Raw genomic sequence first — 18,064 nt, 5'->3', positions numbered from 1 at the left:
CTGAGCCAAACTGGCCAGGGCTCTTTTTCCTGTTTCTTTATAGTCAAGTAATTTTGGATGTATGCTGTACATCATGAATGAAAGATTGTAAACACTCCAGATTCTGTTATAATAGGAACAGTGTTCGTTTCTTTGTTGTTTTAGCAGGCTCATAACTTGGCTGGCATCAAATGCAGTCCCCTACCCACTCCCCACTCCCATGGTATATTGCAACTCAAATCTCAGTTCAGTACCTTTAGCCTTAGCTGAGCTGTTTGGAGTCTGATCATAAGTACATAGATGCTTTGGAGGTCAGCTAGACATCTGGGCTGACCTCTTGTGTATAAATGTTATACATAACATTTGAAGCAACTTCTCTCTGTCTCTCTCCTTTTTTGAATTTCTATCCCTGCTTTCCAGCAGGTATTGTTACACCAAATTCTGTCGTCTGAACATTTAGAGCAGTTAACACTTTGTATATTTTAACAGAGTTTTACTTGCCCAGCACAGTAGTAATTGTGACCTACCTTCAGACTACACTTGTGAGCTGAGAATTCTCCAGTGATATTCTTGTCTTCCACAAATTGACTCCCTTCTAGTATCTGCCTTCTCTGGTCACTCTCCAGTGCCTTCAGGTAGTTATTTTTCATATTTTCCCCCAGAGTTTATAGTTGTTCTCTGTGGTAGAATTGGTCCAATAAGAGCCATTCATCCATACTGAAAATGACAATCATTTGTCACATTTAAATGAGCGAATGCAAACAGTCCCATCTAAAAGATGGTCAAGCTGAACCTAGGAGAGGAAACAAGGTCACAGGTGTGTTTCAGAATGGGCAGGGAGAGCAGTCAGCTATGATTTAAAAAAAAAAAAAATTGGGTTGGGGATTTTTAGAGTAAAATCCTGAAAGAGACCGACTCCTATGCAAAACCTGTTTTGTGCATTAGTAAATTGGGGATAATATTAGTGTATAGTTCATTACATGCTTACTAGGTCAAATAAATGCTAAGCCCTTCATTTTTATTTATTTACTTATTTTATTATTAATTTATTTATTTTTGTTACAGATGTTTTTCCTTTTTCCCCCATTGACACCCTCCTCTTACCGCCCCCCCCCCCCCAGCATTGTTGTCTATGTCCATTGGTTCTGCATACATGCATATAAGTTCTTTGGTTTATCTCTTCCCTCCCCCCTGCCACCACCCTCCTCTGAGGTTTGTCAGTCTGAACCGTACTCCTTTCTATGTCTCTGGGTCTATTTTGTTCATCAGCCTATTTTGTTCATTATATTCCACAAATAAGTGAGATCATGTGGTATTTATCCTTCTCTGGTTGGCTTATTTCGAAATGCTAAGCCCTTTAAATGCATTGTCTCTTTTAATCCTCAAGAAAACTAGATGAGATTGGATTACTTTTAATAGGAGATTTTGAAGAGGAGGAGCCTGAAGTTTAGTGAGGTTAAACCCAAGATGACACAGAGTTGTTTGATGATTAATTAATAATAACAATCATGGCAATAAAAATAATGGCTCATATTTATCAAACTCTTATCATATTGTAGATAGTGGAAGGTTTTCTACAGACATCATTTTATTTAATCCTCCCAACAATTCTAGGAGGTAAGTACTAGGAGGTAAGTACTATTGTTATCACTTTGCCTTTTCCGATGGAAGAATAGAGGTTAGAAGAGGCTGGTGTGGCTTGCCCAAGGGCATGTAATTAGCAAGCAGTGGATCTGGGATTTGAACCCAAGCTGATTAGCTCCAAACCCAAATGCCCCCAGTTGCCTTCTTGTTACAATAAAACACCACAGAGGTCCTCAAAGAGTTAGGTTCCCTCCTTTTTAGCAAACACCAGATTACAGAAAACGGAATCCCCAAGGCTGTGGGCTTCTCTAGCAGGTGCACACTGGTGGTACCTGCAAAGATCTGTGGGGTCGGAATCCACCCAAGAACCTATTTCTAACCATTCACCAGGAGCCCCAGCCTACAATGCAAATGAGGAAATCTTCCTAAGCAGGAATAAACTGCAATAAACTGCAGAGGTTTCCTCATCCTGTTTTTCACTTCATGTTTTGGATGCTGCAGGCCGGTGAGCAGAAATCCCAGGCTCTGGCCCCAGGGAAGCTGCCCTCCTCTGAGTGCTGCCATGAACAACTTCCAGACCATCCTGACTCAGGTCCGGATGCTGCTCTCCAGCCATCAGCCAAGCCAGGTGCAGGCCCTCCTGGACAACCTGTTGAAGGAGGAGCTTCTCTCCAGGGAGTATCACTATGCCCTGCTCCATGAGCCTGATGGTGAGGCTTTGGCCAGGAAGATCTCCTTGACCCTGCTGCAGAAAGGAGACCCAGATTTGGGCCTCTTGGAATGGGCCTGGAGTGAGCTGCAGGGTCCAGTGGTCGAGAAGGACCCCAGCTACAAGGACCATGGTGGTAAGTTGACATCCCCTTTGTTCCAGGAGAAATGACTGGCCCTAGGCACCTCAAGGACTTTTCTTCCTCTCTGAAAGAAAAGTCTTGTTCCAAGATGGGCAGGCGGACCAGGACAGGAATCAGGGCTTCTGGTGGAGCTGACAGGAGCAGCAAGGGCTTGGAGAACTCAATCTATGATGATGGGTGTGCTGGAAGCATGCAGCATACTTCCCACTCTGCTAAAGAGAAAACCCTGCTAGAGACATGCAGCCAAATGTCCACTTGGTTTACTCTCTGAGCTGCCTTGATGTGTCAGGCACTGTACTGGGCATTGGGAAGCCACAGATGGACAGAGAGGTCTTGCAAGCAAGAGGCTCCCAGTTCAGTAGGGAAGACAGATGCAGGCATAATCAGTGTGCTTCAGTGATGGAGAAATGTGCCACAGACAGGAGGGGCCAAAGTGCTGGAGAGCAGAGGATGTGAGTAGGTGTACATGCATACATTGGGTATGTTTGTGCAATTACGAGTGCGTGTATGTGTGCGGGCATACATGGGCATGCACATGACTTTCTATGTATGTGCATCTGTGTCATGGAAAGTAACAGAAACAGAAGGAAAGACAGGGCCAAAGAAAGGAAGGGAGAAACAGAATAGAAAGAGACAGAGAGAGACAGAGACGGAGAGGAGGGAGGGAGGGAGAAAGGGAGAGTAGGGGAAAGAAAGTGGGGGAAAGAGTGAGAGAGAAAGAGAGAGCGAGACAGGGAATAGGAACTCATCAGAAAGAGTATGTCTTATTTTTAAAGAGTGTTAATGACACTTGGTGCATTTTAAATCAGAAAAAGCAAGCCTACACCACGCTGTTTCACTCACAGCCTTGGCTCCTCAAATGTGTTAGGTCTTCCTTCCCAGAGTTACAAAGAGGTTCTCTTTGTTGCAAACAACCTTCTTCCTAAAGACATGTGTTTTTTCAGTCTCCTCTATGCAAACCTGTGCTTTACCAATTTTATGACTTGGCATCATAAATTCCTAGTCTTTCTTGGTTCCTTTTTGGTATCAGAGTAACTTGGACACTTGAGATAATAACAGTGATTCACATTGCTTAAGTATCACCGTGTGCCAGGTACTGCCTAAGTACACGCCAACACCTCTTTGGGTAGTTCTCACATCTATCCTGAGCCCTTCGCTGATCTCCATCCTTATTTCCCACATAAAGAAGACAGAGATTGCTCAGAGGTGACACAACGCGGGTGCCCCAGTGGGAAGTGGTGGAGGCAGGATTTTAGGACAGACAAGCTTTTACCTTTAACCCAGCCTTGAAGGGGAAAAAGCCTTTTGATGGTCTTGCTTTGGTACCAAGGTGGTGTAGTTATTTCTCCAACTCTCCTGCCAAGACACATGTTTGCATGGGGTTAGCTCTCCTTGTGGTTACCTTCCCACCAGATGGTCTCCTGGGCACATCCTTTACTCTCTTCCTCCTAACAGACATGCAGGGAAATGGGGCATTTGTACATCTGAATGATCTCCCCGACTTCTTAACCTGAGTGCCTGCAGTCCATGTGGTGGTCTGGCAGGAGGGAACCAGGAGGACACAGAGGCCAAGCTTGGGGGAAGTCAAAGCCTTGCTCTCTCCTAGACATACTGCCCTCCCCCCTGCAAACTGCAAGCTCCTTCAGACACCTCTGCCCCTCCCTCTGCTCTCTCTGGTTCCTGTTATTTAACTGTGTTTCCTCCCTGGGGGTGTAATATTTTTATTTCTGATCCCACGTGACTCTAGAAAGGGAACTGGGCTCCGGGTTGCATGGTCTTTGGGAGGCTGGAAGACAGAGAAGGACAGGTCTCTTTCTTGCCTTCCTGTCCTCCGGACAGCTGTTCTCCAGGGCTCGAGGCTCCACACAGGCTGAGGCAGGTGTGCAGCGGCGGTGTAAGCAGAGAGGGAGCAGCCTTCAGGAGGGACGAAGAATGGGAAAGAGAATTCTGTGGTTTATAAATAAAGGGCACTGACTTCAGTTTCAATGCAGCTTCAAAAAAGGATGTCATCATGTGAAGTTTGGTAACTCTCTCCACAACCCTATAAGGCTCTTCACCCTTCAATGCTCTAAACCCTGCACTGGGCCCATGTCACTCAGAAGAGAAGCTAAGTCCAGACAATGGCCCACGATGCCCTTCACGATCTGGTTGTCATCACCACTCTGCTCTAGTCACCCACTTCGGCTTGCTCAGACCCCAGCCATGCTGGCCTCTGGCTGTTCCTGGGACAGGCCTGGCATGCTCTCTCCCTCAGGACCTCTGCACCTGCAGGTCCTTCCACCTAGAACACTCCTCTCCAGATATCCTCTTGGCCAAACACTTCACGTCCTTCAGCTCTTTGCTCAGATGTCACCTTCTCAACCAGCCCTACCCAGACCGTCCCATTTAGAATTGCAATTGCCCCTCCACACTCTGAGCCCCCTTCCTAGATGGATATTTTCACCTTCTGTGTATTTTACTTTTGTATGCTTGTTGTTTATTGTCTGGTTCTCCCACTGGGAAATAAGTTCCACATGGTCAGGGATCTATGTTTTGATTATAGATGCATCCCAACTGCCTAGCATGGTGTCTGGCATAGGATAGGCGTGCAGTATGTATTTGTTGAATGTTGGATAGATGGATCAATGGATGGATGGATGGATGGATGGATGGATGAGTGGGTGGGTGGATAAGGTGATGGGTGATAGGTAGATGGATGGTAGATGAAAAGATGGATGGATAAGTGGGTGGATGAGTGAGTGGGTAGGTTTATGGGTGATGGGTAGATGGATGGGTGGATGAGGGATGGGTGGGTGGGTGGGTGGATGGGGAATGGGTGAGTAGGTAGGTGGGTGGGTAGGTGGATAGTTTATGTATTGCCATCATTCTCACTTTACAGATGAGTAAACTGAGGCACCGAGCAGTTAAGTAATTTGCCTCAGGTCATAGCCCAGGGAGGAGGGTTATTGTATCTCTCAACTCCAGAGCTATTGCTGCCTTTTCTGCTTGGCTGCCTCTTTTAACAACCCAAAGGAATACCGTAAAAGCACCCAAAACAGGTTAAGCTGCTTCAAACTGAAATCAGCCTGATGATTCAGAAGGCATCGTCTGATACAGCAGCACGTCAGCTGCAACGGTGCAGAAAGCCCACCTCTGGGGATGCAGCCTTGGAGTTTGACTTCCAAGTGCGCATCCAGCCCCAGGAAAGCTCGGGGGGAGGCCCAACAACCTACCTGGTCCTGACAGAATTCAGCGGCTTCACTGGGGAATCGGAGCAAACACTTGGGCATTCTTTGGTCAACAGTAGGTGACAACCTCTGGAAGGGTTATCCAAAGCCAGAAAATGGAAAGGATGCAGTGATGGAAAAGAACCAGCTGGAAGCTGGACTGCCCTGGGTCTGAGGCCATGGTCTGTTCTATACAAACTGTGTGACGTTGGCCATGTAACTAAATCAGTCTGACCTTCAGTTTCTTCATCTCCAAACAGGAATGATGATATAAACTTCCCAGGGCTATAGTCAGGGCTAAATGAAAGGGCAGCTGGGAAAACTTTCTAAGAAAGTGCTTGACTTTAGACAAATAACTCTAAGGATGCTTAACAGCAAGGAGAACTGGACCAGGAAGAATTAAACCAGCAGTTGGAGGAGTTGAGAAAACAATCATGTCTGTAGTCTCGTTGGGAGCCCCACATAATATCTAGATTCTAGACACTCATGTCATGCAAAACACAGTGCGGAGTGCTTGGGTTCTGTGGACATCTGAGCAATGAGTCAGTGTGGCCCCCACCCTCAGATTGGTACATTGGGGAATTGGGCTGTGCCCTCAGAGGGTCTGAATTCCGGTCGTGACTTCCTGATTCCAAAGGGTATGGCTGTGAGCACTTCCTGGGACTCCTCTGGGCTTCAGTTTCCGCATCTAAAAAATGGAGGTAATAATAGTACCCAGAGTGGTGTTCTGAGGATTCGGTGTGACCTCATCTAATGTAAAGCACATGCGTTTCTGGCAAGAGGAAATTTGATTCTAACTCGTTGGCCTTGAGGTGGTGTTTGGGGCACCCACAGACTGCAGGTGAGCAGAAGGATGACTGGGTGAGGGCAGATGTAGCTGGCCTTGGGCTTGTTAGCAGAGTGAGGGCAGCAGTGCCCTTTGGGCATGCTTTCCCCGAGGCTCTAGGACACCTCTTCCACTGGTTTTATACATGATTTTTTCTTTGGCTTTTCTTTGTTGTTTTGGGCCTTCGAGAACTCTGTTCTAGGAACAATAGAACAAAGGCCCCCTTTAGGATGCTGCCTGATTTATTGGGAAGGGAGAGACACACCCCAAGCTGCCAACCTCTTCCTCCAGCGTTTTTCCCCCTTTGGCCCTTAGGATAAGAGCCACCGGAGCTGTGGCCACAGAGAGGAAAGGACTTCACCTTCCCACTCGTGTCCCTCCTGTTCCCAACCTCGTCCTGCTCCTATGGGGGAGCCTAGCCTCCTTGCCTCCTGAAAGAGACATGTTGGCATATGACAGTTGTCCTTCTACCTTGGGTGGCTTCTCAAGTCAGCCAGACGCACTTTGCCATCACCCTAGGAACCACAGAAGGAGAATCACCTGCACCAGGAAGTTGGCACTTCCCCCATGGGTTTTCCCGGGCTGACCAGTCACCTACTCCATACTCCATTTGGCTCCAAGCCTGGCGCCCGACCCAACCGCAGATAGTTTCTGTTCTCTACTCTCATTACCTTGAGCAGCACATCTGTGTCTTTACTTCCTGCCTATTGGTCTCTCCAGCCACCTTCCCAGCCACCTACTTGCCTGCCCTCGAACTTCCTTGGTTTATCTACCCACCTACTATCTCCTTGTATTTACTATCTACTTATCCATTTATCAATCTTTCTATTTATTTAGTTGCCTATATATTTATGTATCAACTTACCTGTCTTCCTACCAACTAATTCATTTGTATATTACCTACTAATAGGCTTATGCTCTCACGTACTTCCCTGTCTGCCTAATTTGGATACGGACAGATTTGTTGTCTCTATTCACCCACCTCTCCTTTCACTGATCTCATTTCCTTCCTTTCTCACTTCCTTCCTTCCCTCCTCTTTAATTAGGTATTAGCACTGTTACCAGAGAGACAACGAGACCTTGGTTCTGGTCTTCTTGAAGGAAAGGTTCCAATCAAGAGACAAAGCATAGACAAGCAAGTAAGAATTATTGGCTGCAGCAAAAACACACTCAGGACAGTGAAACAAGGAAGGGCATAAAAGAAGCAACAGGAGACCTGGGCTGGGCTGCTTTGGCTCACTGGGACTTGGAGAAAAGGGGGCCTTGGAGACAGGTTCAGGGAGTTAGCATGGGATGAGGTACCCTTGCCCATTGCTACCCTGGTTGCAAGTCTCCTGGGGTTCCTCAGAGTCTTAGGAGATATGTGCCTGTGGGGGAAGGAGAGGAAGTAGGGAATGGAACTGGGTATATTCCTAGGAAGGAGAGAGCTCACTGGGTTCCTTGTATTGAGGGTATTTACCTTGTTCTTGCAGGTGAGAATCTTAGGGGCAGTCTTAGGGGAGGGTCTCCATAGACCGTTCATCAGCTTTCCAGGTGTGCTCTTTTAGGATCATGGTCTCCACTGATTGGTTGGTGCCAAGGGAGAGGGTCATTAGTCAATGCAGCTGGTCCTGAGGCAACCAGAGCATCATTTGTCTGGTTTTGCTGCTTTTCTGGGCCTGGATCTGAAACACAACTGAGGCCTAGATGTTATCTTTAGGGAGGAAAGGCCAGGGCGGGTTAAACTGCCTGATCAGTGATATGAAAAGTCAGGGGTCCAATCCGAAATACGCTAGGAGAAGAAAGGTTACCTTTTGGCTGAGGTGATCATTTTCCATTTTGCCTCTTGCTAAGCATTGGGGCTTTCCACCCTGGTGACCTTCTGTCCTATTGTCCTTGCTCTGTTCATGTGTCTAATCGTCTATTACAGCACCTGCTAAGAATTGTGGTGGTTTAAAAAAAAGCATAAGAAAAAGCACTTCCAACCTAGTAAGGGAGGACTCTTCATCCATCTGGAACTTGAGTCTACCTTGATCATTCAAATTCAAGCTCCACGTATTCATTCAAACAATCTTGTAGCCGTGTGTCTTTTATTTCATTTACTTATTTTTTAATCCTCACCGAGAAAATTTTTCCATTCCACTTCAGATAGAGTGAAAGAGAGACAGAGGAAGAAAAAGGAAGAGAGAGAGAGAAATATTGACACGAGAGACACATTGATGAGTTGCCTCCTGTGAGACCCCGATCAGGGCCGGGGCCGAACCGAAACCAAGGTGCGCGCCCTTGACCAGAATCGAACCCATGACTCATTGGTCCGCGGGCTGACGCTCTAAGCCCTGAGACAAACTGACCAGGGCTTATGTGCCTTTTAAATAAGAAAATAAAACATTGGCTCCCAGACACTAACGACTCATGATCTAATCTGAGGCAAAGGGCTATATTCATGAAATAGGACATTCACAATGTATTGCCAAATCCATGGCAACACGTTTTCTAAAAATGAATGAAGCAAAAGATTGTTGTTAGCTGAAAAAGTAAGGAAGGTGGGAACTCGGGTCTTGAAGGAAGGCTACAATATGGGGAGAAGGCATATGGGGACGCTGCTTGAGCAGAGGTACACAGGTAAGGACAAGCCAGATCTGTCTGGGGAGACTGCAGCAAGGCATGGGGAGCTTTCTGGAGTGCTAATATTACTTGGAAGATCAAGCCCCCCTCTATCTCCTTTCCTTGGGACTTGGCAGGGGACCCCGAGTCTGGCAACTTTAACAATGCCTCTGCCATGACTGGTGTGGCTCAGCTGGTTGAGCACTGTTCCATGTACCAGAAGGTTGTCGGTTTGATTCCTGGTCAGGGCATATGCCCAGGTTGCGGGCTTGATCTCCAATAGGGGGTGTGTGGGAGGCAACCGATGGATGTTTCTCACATTGATGTTTCTCTCCCTCTCCCTTCCTCTCTCTCTCAAATCAATAAAAACATTTTTTTAAAACAGTGCTTCTGTGGGTAGCTAGTGGTCTTTGTCATGCTGGATCCTGACTTAAAACAGAGAATTCAGATGCCCAGGGCAAGGCTGACCTCAATAGCACTGAGAGGGCCCCTCCGTCAGGAGGGAACAGAGCCCTGGGCTCAAGAGAATGGTCGCCACCCTGGGGAAGTTTTGAAGAGGAACATCAGCAGGAAAGCAGGATGCTTTAGTAGGGAGAAAATCTGGGCTTGGCTTAACCTGTCCACTCTACTCCTTGCCCTATCCACTCAGTCCAAGAGGCTTGTCTTCTACCACTGTGCCAGATTGTCCCCTCTCCTCATCTCTCCAGCTCCACTGCTTCTGCTGCAATCCAGACCCTCATCAGCCCCTGGCTGGGCAGCACCATGCCTCCTACCTGGTTTCTCTACCACAGGCTCTCCTTGAACTGATCACCAGCCAAACACACAGGCAAGCACATGTCACTGCCCAGCTCAGAGACCTTCTGTGTTGACACAGGCACGATCAGATTCTGGTCTTGTGGAGTGTAAGTCTGGAGGGCCAGAGAGAGTGCGGAGAGACCAGGTGGCAGGCCACTGCTGTCGCCCAAGTGATAGATGGTGGCATCCAGGCAGGTGCACCTCCAGACCTGGCTAACTCTCCTTACTCTTCATGCCCCGCCGTGAAGTTGATTCAGAACTGCTTAGACATGGCCACTGGAGCTGGCTGCCTCTGAGCACGGGAAGGGACTCCCATAGGAGGCCTCGAGACAGCTGAATGGCCAGGGCTGCCTCTCTGTTGGCATTAGGTCATGGGATGGTGAGACTTCTTGGGATTTCTAATATTCGTCCCTTCTGTTTTGTTAGCCTACCAAAGCAGGGTGCTGTTTCAAATGCACTCTTAGTATTTCTTATTTGTCTGCCTCCTCCCACTTGGGACTTCTGAAAGCAGCGACTGTTTCAAAATAACCACCATACAAAGACAGGCATTATTCTCCTCATTTCATACATAGGGCATCTGAGGCCCACACAAGGGAAATGAGGGGGTCTAAATATTGCCAGCAAGACAAGGAGACCTCATTCTTGTCTTCTTGAAGGAAAGATTCCAGTCAAGAGACAAAATGCAGCAAAGCAAGCACGAATTTACCGGCCGCAGCAACAGCACACTTAGGGCTGGGAGATGAGGAAGGTTCTAGAGGAAGCAGCAGAGAGCCTGTGCGGGGCTGCTTTGGCTCACTGGGAAGGCAGAGAAAAGAGGGCCTGGAGGCAGGTCCAGAGGTTCAGCCCAGGACGAGCTGCTGCTGCCCGCTGCTCCCCTAGTTGCAAGTCTCCTGGCGTCCCTTAGAGTTTCAAAGATGCTTGCTTGTGGGGGAAGGAGATGTGGAAGGGAATGGTATGAGGGTGCTCCCTGAAGGGAGAGGGAACCTCCTAGGTCTTTCATCCTGCGAGTATTTATCTCTCTCTTCTAGGTAGAATTCTTAGGGGAGGTCTCCATAGAATATTCATCAGCTTTCCAGGTGTGCACTTTTAGAGTCGTGGTCTCTGCTCATTGGTTGGTGCCAGAGCAGGGAGTCATTAGACAATGCAGCTGGTCCTGAGGCAGCCACAGCATCGCTGGTCTGGTTTTGCTGCTTTCCTGGGCCTGGAGCTGAAACACAACTGAGGCCAAGATGTTATCTGTAGGGAGTGAAAGTCAGGGAGTCTAAACCACCTGATTAGCAATATGCTGGGGGAGGAGAGTTACCCTGGGGAGAGGTCCTTGTCTTCCCAGTTGCTAGACACCCGGGCTTTCTGCCCTGGCGACCTTTTGTACCTGGTCCACTGTCCCTGCTCTGATCATGTCTATCTAACTGCCTGTTACACAAGGTCACATAACTGCTAGTGACAGCAGATACTACACTCCCACTTATCACACACCCAACCCAGTGCTCTGTCGTAAAAATGCATGAAGCACTGAAGTGATGGTTTCCCTAAGGAAAGTTTGTGTCTATCATAAATGAAAAAGAATGCCACATTATTTCTCATGAAACAGGAAAGCAGAATAATATTATTCGGTTCTAGCCAAATACTTGATGTCTACCAAAGGCTTGAGGCCGGGGGTTGCTCTATGTGAAATGGGGACATCATACATTAGCAGAGATGTTAAAGACATTTTAGCCCCAACCTGAGACTTTCTCCTAGATGCCATCAGGAGCATGGGCAGAGACTTGAAAGAGCACTAACTTTCTCTCTGTGTGAGTCAGTGTTATCTGGTACCACATCTGCATGCCATTCCAAACCTTCTGGCATGTATCCAATATTAGGGTAGCATGGTTTTATGTATAATTTATGTTTCAATCCAATGTCTTGGAATTAAAATGATGGGCAAACCACTCATGATGTGCAGGGAAGTTCAGGACAATGTGGTGTGGAGATAGTGATGGAGGAGAGTGGAATTAAGGAAGTCTGCTGGAACCCAGCAGGGACTTTCCACTTGTCTGAGACATTTGGGGAGCTCTAATCCTGGCCCCGTCCTGCAGAGGATGGCAGATCTTGGCAGCTGACACCACTGTGGTCTCCATCATTTCAGAATGTTAGTGTGTTGAAGGTCTCCCCACCAAGACAACTTTACAACCTTCTTCAGCCACTCCATTTTGTCCACAAGGAACTGAAATTAACATCAGAGGCTCAGGGAGAGTTTAAGGGAGTGTGGACAAATTAGATCATGTCTAGAAGAGAGAAACCTGAGAGCTTGAAGCCACCTTGTGGGGGGATAGTTTTCTGCTGGTCCCTTGCTTCCTTCCTTTGCATGCTGACTTTGTCTTCCTGGGCTCCTGACCTGACCCATGTGCCTGCTCCTGGGCTGAGCATCTGAAAGCACTGACTGGCAGACTGAGGGTACCAGGAGAGGCTGCCGGACTCACGGCGGCATATCCCACACCATGCGTTGCCTGGCTCCACGCCCTGCAGTGTCCTACCTGCCGGAGCCCCAAGGTAAAAAAAAAATGGGTAGAGGAATTTGGGGTTGAGAATGCTTCTTAATTTAGGGTTAGGTCTCAACTGATCTTGCTCAACTGATAAATAGACACACTTTGAACTGGGAGTGGGTAAAAGAGGGGGACCTTGTCCTGCTGTGGTTGTTGGAAGAAGTGAGGTGGTTGGCCATTTCCTTCCACTTGAGGGACAATCAGATCAGTCCAGATACCTGGAATGTGAGAGGGTTTTATCAGCCCTTGAAGGATCCTAGAGGGACCACTTTCAGAGGGTATGTTGTTAGCTCTCAGCATCGATGGCCTGGCTTGGCCAACCACAAGGTCCTCTATCTGCCAGGTAAACACTGCGGGATTCCCTTGAAGGACGGACCCCTGCCAGACGCCACCCCATCCTCGGGAAAGCACGAAAACCAAAGCCAGAGTCAGCCCCTTGGTATAGTTTTTAAACCTCAGCCAGCTGGCAATAGTCGGTCACCTGGACAGACGCTGCCCTGTCCCCAGTTTCCAATTGGTGTTTTGGGGGAGAAGTGGGAGACAGGGGACAGGTGGTGAGAGACAGCACAGTGCAGACAACTGGCACCAGCTCTGAAGTCAGAGTGTCAGGTTCGAATCCCAGCTGTACTGTTAGCTGGGTGCAATGTGACACCGAACAGGTCACCCACCCTCTCTGAGGCTGTTTTCCTGGGCTGTAAAATGGGATAAGGGGAAGTGCCTTATGACAGGATAAAGGGATTAAAGGGTCTAGCACAGTGCCTGGAACTGACCGTCATCACAGGAGCCTGATATCATTGGTGTTGCTATTGTTGTGTGGTAGGAAGGGATGGGACTCCTTTGCTCTGAAATGTATGGCTTTCTCTGAACTCCAGATTGATGACAAGTTTGCCAGCTCTGTGTGATGCAGCCAGAGCTTGTTGAGGAAGGTGTGTGTGTGTGTGTGTGTGTGTGTGTGTGTTAATTTTTATTTATTGATGAGAGAGAGAGAAACGTTGATTTGTTGTTCCGCTTATTTATGCATGCATTGGTTGATTCTTGTGCATGCCCTGACCAGGGATTGCACCTGAAACCTTGCCATATCAGGTCGACGCTCTAACCAACTGAGCCACTGGCCAGGGCTGTCGGGAGCGTTTTTGAGGGGGAGAGAGTGGTCACCTTGACCCACCCCCTCACTTTCAGATGAGGAAATCCAAGCCTGGGAAGGGAAGTGACCTCCCCAAGTTCTCACAGCAGGCGGGCAGCCGTCCAGGACCTCTGCAGGGGGAAGCCGGGAGTACAGCCGCAGGGGTGTGGTACTGGAAATGCCAGGTTGCGGGACCTTCACCAGTGAAGATCCCTGAGGAGTTTTCTCTTCCTCCCAAGGGCATCCGACTTCTCAGAAATAAATAGCTCAGGGAGCAGTCTCTGGATTGCATGGGAGGTTTGCCTCCTTCCCAGTAGTACAGAGCTGGAGAGAAGTCAAGGGGCCACACACGGCTGGGGATGAGCTCCCTGCAAGCCAGGGCTTGCTGGTCACCTGCCCGTGGACAGTCTGGCTTCCCTGCAGCGCGGGACTGGACATTTCCAAGGAGTGGGCGCTCTGGAAGTGCCCGACAGGGTAAGGGTGCTTCTGAAGTGCTTCTGAGAAACCACGCGGTAGACGAGCAAGGGGAGGCTCTGACTCCTATGTACTCCCCAGTTTGGCCCAAGCCCCACCGTGCAGAGGGAAAGTGAAAGAGGAAAAGAGCCGCTGCAGGGGGTGGAGACGGAGTGGCTAGGTAACTGGCCGTCCCAGACTCACGATAGCCCAGAGCTGCCGGAGGGACAGGCCACCGGCAGCGGCAGCGTGCGGTGTCCGGAAACAGCGGTAGGTGATCAGTCCCCTCTGCAGCCCCTAAAGTTGAATCCAGACTCAGAGACAGGGAGCTCCTTGCCATAGGTCACACAGCGAGGCTGGGAGTAGGGGGAGAGAATGTGAGGAATGTGAGCCTGGGAAACTCCTGGTTTCCAGCATCTATCTGCTGACGGGCTGGAGGCAGGGAACCTGCGCTGAGCTGCGGTGCCCAGGACGCTGGGGCCAGGGATGGTGGGGAAAGCGGGAAGCGGAGACTGTCTGCGGGGGGACTGGGACGCCAGGGAGAGTGCAGAGCAGAGACAGGTCGCGGCGCCAAACCCTGGGCGGACAGACGCTGCGCGTCCTAGCGTCTGTAGAGGTGCTCAGTGATGCACGGAGGAGACGCAAGCTCTTTCTCCGCGGGGACCTCGGACCAAGGCAGCTCTTCTCTGAGCCTCAGTTTCCCTGTTGGATCATAATTCTGCTCAGACTTTGGAGTCTGCGTACACGGTCCTCCTGGTGGGGTACGTGGCCCTCTTAGTAGGGTCCTTTGCTCAGGGAGGGCTATGGGGAGCCAGGACTTAAGCTAGCTGACTGAGAAATCCTCACCTCTTTATGGTGACATTGGGTGGCAGGGTCTTATCTGGAAAGCTTTTGACGATTGGTATCGATACCTCACTTTGGGGTCCTGCGCCAGGCCACCTAAAGAGAGAAATTAAGGGGCCCCTAGGAAGGGGGCCTAAGGCTCTGTAGGGTTCCAGAATGCTGGAATTGGGGCCACCTAGTCTAGCTCTGTCTGGGACCCTTAACACCGCAGTTCTCTGAGTCCCACAACCTCTCTCCACCTGACACAGGGGAGGGGACACGAGCCCAGAAGGTCACTGCGACCCACCTCCAATCACAGCCAGGAGTTCCTTACTTTGGCAGGAAGCCTTCCATCTGTACAGCGCCCCCTACCCCAACAAAATAAATACTTCTGGTCGATCAGAAGGTTAAGAAAATTGGTGCTTCTTATTCCAGGGGCTGGTGGAGCTGAAGGTGGAGAGGAGGAGACCCAGTAAATCATCCTCTTCCAAACCTCAAGCTGCCTTAGGCAAGAACCTGGTCTCCAGCATGCCAGGATGTGGAGTGGAAGGGTCCATAGAGATAACTGAGCCGGGGGTCCCAGGCTTCTCACACATGGGATCCCGGGAGGCTGTTTAATGTGCAGGTTCCAAGGTCCTGCCCGAAAACCCCATTGGCTAGGTCTAGGGTGGGGCTCCAAATGGCAGGTGAAACCATTTATCCCAGGTGATTCTTAAGTCAGGGGTCCAATGGTCATACACACATTGATTGAGAGGCACAGATGTGGTCCAACTCCTGTACTCTCTCCATGTTACAAAAACTCTGGGGACTTCCCTGGGAGGTTTTGTCAAAGGCCACAGAGCCAGATAGTTGGCAGAGTCAGTATTTGAACTGAGGGCTCAGGATCAGAAGGAAGGTTTTTCCAAAGACTTTGACACATATGTGGTGATTAGCTCAAGGACAGTTCTCAAAGAAGCGTTAATTGACCTGGTTCGCACAGGAAGGAAACTGGTGCTTTTCTGATTCCTTTTCATCCTTCTTCTCTGTGTTTGTGTATAGGGGTTTTAACAGCACTCTAAACACTGGACTGTACTCACTAAGGTTTCTTTTTAACAAACTGGTAGGGCAGCTGACAATATTTTGATAACATTGTTTTGTTTTCAATGACAAGTGATACTGGGCTTTTTTTTCAGGTGAAATAGTCATAGAATATTTTCTTTTTCTAAAATGATAACATATTGACCAATGTAAACATTTTAAATGCACAGTTTAGTGGCATTAAGAACATTCACACTGTTGTGCAACATTCACCACCATCCATCTTCAGAACATCTTTATCTTCCCCAACTTAAAGTCTGTCTCCATTAAACAATAGCTCGTTAGTCTCCTCCCCCCCCCCCCCCCCCGAGTCCCTGGCAACCACCATTCAACTTTCTGTTTCTAAGACCTTGGCCACTCTAGGTGCCTAAGATAAGTATAATCATGTATCTGTCCTTTAGAATCTGGCTTCTTTCACTTAGCATAATATCTTCAAGGTTCATCCATGTTGTAGCATGGGTCAGAACTTCATCCCTTTTTATGGCTGAGTAATATTCCAGTGAATGCATAGACCACATTTTGCTTATCCATTGATTTATCGATGGATACTTGAGTTGTTTCCATCATTTGTCTATTGTGAACAGTGCTCTTATGAATATTCATGTCTATGTCTGAGTCCTTGCATTCAGTTCTACAAAGTTTTCCTTTCAAATGAGTATATTTGTTTCTTTAAAAATTAATTTAAGGAAAATGCTAAGGTAAATTATAGAATAGGTGGTATGAAGATTTGACACAAAATTGTAAAGGAGGCAGCTGATTCGCTGAAGTTTGGGAGACACTGGATTAGTGGAAAGACCTTGTAGTTCTTGTAACAATCTAGGCTGTGGAGCTGAGGGCAGCCAGATCAAGGGCATAGCAGCTGAGGGACTTTTGAAAGGAAAAATATAAGACTCAAGGAAGTTTTCAGTGGTGGCAGAAATGGAGGGTCGGGAAAGTTCCCTTAGGAGAAAGAGAATTGTATCCTTCCTGGTGTTCAAGAAAAGCCATATAAGGTGAGAGTCGGTGTCCTCTTGGCAAGTGGAAAAGGAAACTCAGGCGTCCTTGGAAATAATACCTCTCTTAGTTCTCAGAATCACTAATGTGTGTGTGTGTGTGTGTGTGTGTGTCAAGAGGGACACACAAAGGGGATGCTCATTTAAAAATTCAGATTCCTGGGCCTCACCCCAGACCTACTGGATCAGAACTTAGTAGCGGTAAGGCCAGGCTGCTATGTGCTTAGCACCCTTTCCGGAGGTTTTGATTCATAGCCAAGCCTGCCAACGGCTGGGCTCAGTAGACAGATCCTGGCAGGCAGGGTCGGCCTGTGGTTCACCTCAGAGTCTCCTCCAGCAACCATCAGAGGGCCTAGTGCTGGCTTAGGTGCCATGTTAGGGTGAGCAAGGGATCAGGCCTGGAGCTGGGGGCCTGACTTGCTAGTATAGTTCCAGCATCTTTATTTCGTTTTCCCACCCCAGCACCTGGCTTAGGTTGTTGGACTCTTTTTCCAGGTCACTGACTGCAGCTAGAACTGTTGGGACACGCAGAGGGAAGGCACTGGACGGGGGAGGGGCCAGGCGAGCCAGAAGGGGGGTTGCATTCTGAACTAGCACTGAAGGCACCCCTCCGCCCCCTGGCTGCAGCTCTTCCAACTTGTCTTCTTCTTCATCCCAGGACCACCAGGCTCCCCACCCCCAGTCACTGTCCCATTTCCGGGCACATACATAAACCAAGGTGGCCTCATTTGAGTTCTAAGACTTCCCAAGTTACGATGAGGTGGATTCCTTCAATGGGGGTCCAGAAAGATGGGTAGATTACCTGAGCTTTCAGAGGTGGTCTCTGTGGGGATTTTTGTGGGGTTCTTTATGATTTCCAGACTCCAGTTGGGAAAGGCCAGAGCCCGGTTGTCTCGAGTGGGGCTCCCTGGGAAGCAAACTAGGAGATGGAGATTTGCACCTGGGAGGCTTATTGGAGAGAGGTCGCGGTTGGTGGCGGACACCAGAGGGGAAAGGCAGGAAGCAGGATGGGCAGAGGGAGGAGTTGGGGTGTGATACAGTCACAACAGAGGTCTCAGCCAATCCCGTGGGGAGTGCTGACGCTGGGGCGGACTACAGTGTTATCTTGCATTGAGGCACCTGGACCAGACCTTTGCACTCCACCGCCACCAACCCTGACACAGGGGCTATCCCTAGAGAAGGGTGTGACTTCGGGCTATTTTGAGAGAGCTTGAGCTGTGAGCTTGAGCCACTTGCCCTCCAGCAGCT

General features: G+C 48.9%; 1 protein-coding gene across 1 annotated transcript in view; it reads left to right on the top strand.

Annotated features, from left to right (window-relative positions):
* The first annotated feature begins 2,066 nt into the window (after window positions 1-2,066).
* The window catches only part of CIITA (class II major histocompatibility complex transactivator), a 52,301-nt gene continuing 36,303 nt past the window's right edge, over window positions 2,067-18,064 (top strand). Inside the window, exon 1 of the mRNA XM_036279663.1 lies at window positions 2,067-2,408. Within this exon, the coding sequence (XP_036135556.1) occupies window positions 2,126-2,408 (283 nt within the window). The 5' untranslated portion in view covers window positions 2,067-2,125. The remainder of the gene's footprint in view (window positions 2,409-18,064) is intronic.

This window comes from Molossus molossus, unplaced genomic scaffold, assembly GCF_014108415.1.
Source record: "Molossus molossus isolate mMolMol1 unplaced genomic scaffold, mMolMol1.p scaffold_m16_p_3, whole genome shotgun sequence".
Classification (NCBI taxonomy): domain Eukaryota; kingdom Metazoa; phylum Chordata; class Mammalia; order Chiroptera; family Molossidae; genus Molossus; species Molossus molossus.
The sequence above is the reverse complement of the archived record's forward strand: the minus strand, read 5'-3'. Positions and strand labels throughout refer to the sequence as shown.